General features: G+C 49.8%; 1 protein-coding gene across 1 annotated transcript in view; it reads left to right on the top strand.

The window, feature by feature from the left end:
- STX6 (syntaxin 6) overlaps window positions 1-3,238 on the top strand; it is a 21,301-nt gene that overhangs the window by 7,011 nt on the left and 11,052 nt on the right. Inside the window, exons 3-5 of the mRNA XM_009320729.1 lie at window positions 145-251; window positions 1,748-1,917; window positions 2,518-2,612. Of these exons, the coding sequence (XP_009319004.1) occupies window positions 145-251; window positions 1,748-1,917; window positions 2,518-2,612 (372 nt within the window). The remainder of the gene's footprint in view (window positions 1-144; window positions 252-1,747; window positions 1,918-2,517; window positions 2,613-3,238) is intronic.

Genomic DNA, 3,238 nt, shown 5'->3' on the forward strand with positions numbered 1-3,238 from the left:
GTGGACGGTGGCTGTGAAAGGAAGCAAGCGGAGAAGAGCCTGAACAAAGGCAAACGCACACCAAAGGTGGTCGAGGCAGGAGGAAAGGAAAATTGTAATTAATACAGTGAAAGCACCTTAGTCTAAAAACCACCCTGGGGCCAGGTTCAGCTGCAGGCCAGTCGCCTGCCCCACATCGCAACGGAGCACCACTCAGGAGCAGCAGAGGTGCTTGTAGGGGAGCGGTGGGGAAAGCCATGCGAGCGCAAGAGGTGTGGGAAGGGATGCTGGTGCAGCCAGGGAAAGTGAATCACTCTGCCAGGTTGAACTGGTGCTAAGGGGAAAAAATACGAGTTGCCATGGGTGGGGAGCAAACATCCTGTCAAACTTTCCAGAGAGGTTCCCGTGCCTTGCAGGGAAGGGCTGGGAGGGGAGAGGGGATGTGCTGCTGCTGCTCTCAGCATTAATTATTACCTGGCAGGTTCGGGTGGAAGGGGCTGGTGGTGGTGGAATCACCAGCGTTGCATTTAGTTTGCTTTCCTGGTGTTTGTAACTCCTCCCATCAGAGGACATCCAGCTCTGCTTTAAATTCCTGCTTGTGGGTACTTCCCCAAGTATGCTCGGATGAAAAAAAAAAAAAACAAACCCATAACCTCTGCTAGCAAGTAGTGGAAGGAATGAAGCTTGCCAGATGCTCAATGTGGGCTGCTGACTTTAGGGCACTAGATGTGGCAGACTCGGAGCCATAGGCATGTGAGAAGAGGAGGGACATGTGTCAGAGTGCCAAGAGACTGCAGCTTAGACAGCAAAGTTGAGTGCTTCAGGCCATGGTGTAACATAAAGAGAGCTGCAGTCTTGGCACCCCTGCAGGGTGCAGGCTCAGTTCATCCATCGTGGGCTTCCCCTGCTGATAACCTGCTTTCCTTCACTGGGGATAAACACCTGCATCTTACGTGGATGCCGTGTGCAAGCTCTTGGGCTTGTGGTGGCCCCTTTCGCACCAGCAAAGTCTGGTCTTGTCTGCATCCCTTGTCCCGGCTCCCCGTGAATCTGGGGGACCAGTTCACAGCTCAGGACTGCAGAGTTTGTAAATACAGATAACGACACTGATGGGTCGTGACCCAAACTTACAGACCCACTTGCCCCAAACCATCAAAGTAGCGTTCACTGCTGTCAGCAAAGCCTGCCTTCCCGTGCTGTGAATGCACTCGTCTCCAAAAAGCTTAGAGCAGCAGAAAAGACTTCTGTTCCCTAAGCCAGCGTAGTAGAACTGTGTATTTTTTAAATACTGAATTAAAATAAACAGTGCTGCATTCAACAGTCTGCCTGGCTGTATTGTGGGGACAGTTCCTGTAATTCTGTGTGCCCTTGGGCTATCTTACATAGGTAGTCAAGAGTCTTCAGAGCACAGCTGTTGAGAGGAATGCAAAACATTAATTGCCAAAGAGCTGCCTTGTTCAGACACTCTGCCCTGGCTTGCCTGTGTGACACTCGACAGAAACCTCCCCTAAAGAAATAGGTCCCTTCGTTAATAGCTGACCTGTAAGTTGTTGCTGCTCAGCACTTTGAGCTGCAACAAGAAATGGGATTGTCCAGTAGGTAGGGCAAATCCTTACTTTACAAAATAAACTAAAAATTGTTTGAAGGAAAGATGTTTGTGTGAAAGCTGTGCTTCCCCGCTCAGCTGGACACGGGGCTGTCCTGGCGTGACTGCTGCAGAGCAACTGATGATAATCCCTTCACCTCTCTTTAATCACCCCGGCTGCAGGGAGGTGCAGAAAGCCGTGAACACCGCCCAGGGGCTCTTCCAGAGGTGGACGGAGCTCTTGCAAGATCCCTCCATCGCCACAAGAGAAGAAATTGACTGGACCACTAATGAGCTCAGGAACAACCTGCGGAGCATTGAGTGGGACCTGGAAGACTTGGATGAAACAATTAATATCCTTTCTGTGGTCCTTTGGAGGTAGGGGTGTGTGGTTCCCGAGTTGTACTAAATAGCCGAGTACCAGTGCTTGCCAGTAGTTACTTTTTGCAGAAATCAGGACTATTTAGGATTGAATTTTGCATTTACGTCAGCTTTTCTCAAACTGCAAATGAGAAATTAAGGCAGATGTGTTCAGCAAAAGGATTTTCCTTTTGCCTTTTTGTTTTCCTTTTGACAAGGTATATTCTAAGATGCTTTGTTCTAGAAAGCGTATTGTGTTGTATGAATTTGGATTTCTGTGTCATACTCTAGGCTGGCTTCCAGAAATACTCCTCTTCCCTTGTGTTCATCTGAACACTCCTGAAAGCGCTCCGCCGCATCAGAGAACCAAAACAAAATGCAAGAGAGAAACCTCACACTGGTGCACGTACTGCACAGTACATTCCTGCCATGCCTGTTTTTTCCTCCAGTGTTTTGTACTTTGCTAATCAAATTTTGGGAGAAGGCACAGTGCAGTAGCCACTTGGTAGACCCCCGCTGCAGCACGCTTGGGGTTTGTGTATCTGTGTGTGTACCCAACACCGCTAACGGGGACTCCTTGACTCACTGCTTACGCATTGTTGAGGCAAACCCACGGAAATTCAACCTCGATGCAACGGAGCTGGGTATCAGGAAAGCCTTCATCACGAGCACGCGGCAGGTGGTCAGGGTAAGGAACGTGGGCTTGGGGTGGGAGCGTGGGGAAGGCAGGGAGAGTGATTAGGTGGTTAAAAAAAGGAAAGCTTGTGGCCATTTCTGTGCTGAACTGGAGAGCAGAGAATAAACCTGTTACCTGCTCTCTCTCAGGCTTCCTTCTCTTCCCCGTGCACTCCCTCCTGGGGCTGCCCAGATGGGTTTGGGGCTGCGGGGGTGCAGGTGCCCCATAGCATACCCTCCTTTTCTGCTGCTGCCGCTTTAAGTCTTCACACCTCTCTTGCAACAGCAAGTGTGGGAACCTATAGTAACTGGGGAGGAAGAGTAAAGACCCCGCTGCGATGCAGGGGAGGCTGGAGCCTCCCTTCAGAGTTGAAGGAAATCGCGACTGTACTGTGCTTTTGTAGTGCTAGTTTTCAAAAACAGAGAGTCCACTTTGAACACTGACAGCTGGTTAAAGCCTAGCGTTATTGACGTGGTGACTGCAGCTTCCTACCGCTACAAAATAGTCCAAACAACCACTAGATTTATTTTTAACTCGAGGAAGATTTTTTTTTTTTTTTTTTTTTTATTTTACCCCACCAGGGTGGTGAAGCACTGGCCCAGGTTGCCCAGAGAGGTGGTGGATGCCCCATCCCTGGA

Source organism: Pygoscelis adeliae, unplaced genomic scaffold, assembly GCF_000699105.1.
Source record: "Pygoscelis adeliae isolate BGI_AS28 unplaced genomic scaffold, ASM69910v1 Scaffold402, whole genome shotgun sequence".
Lineage (NCBI taxonomy): Eukaryota > Metazoa > Chordata > Aves > Sphenisciformes > Spheniscidae > Pygoscelis > Pygoscelis adeliae.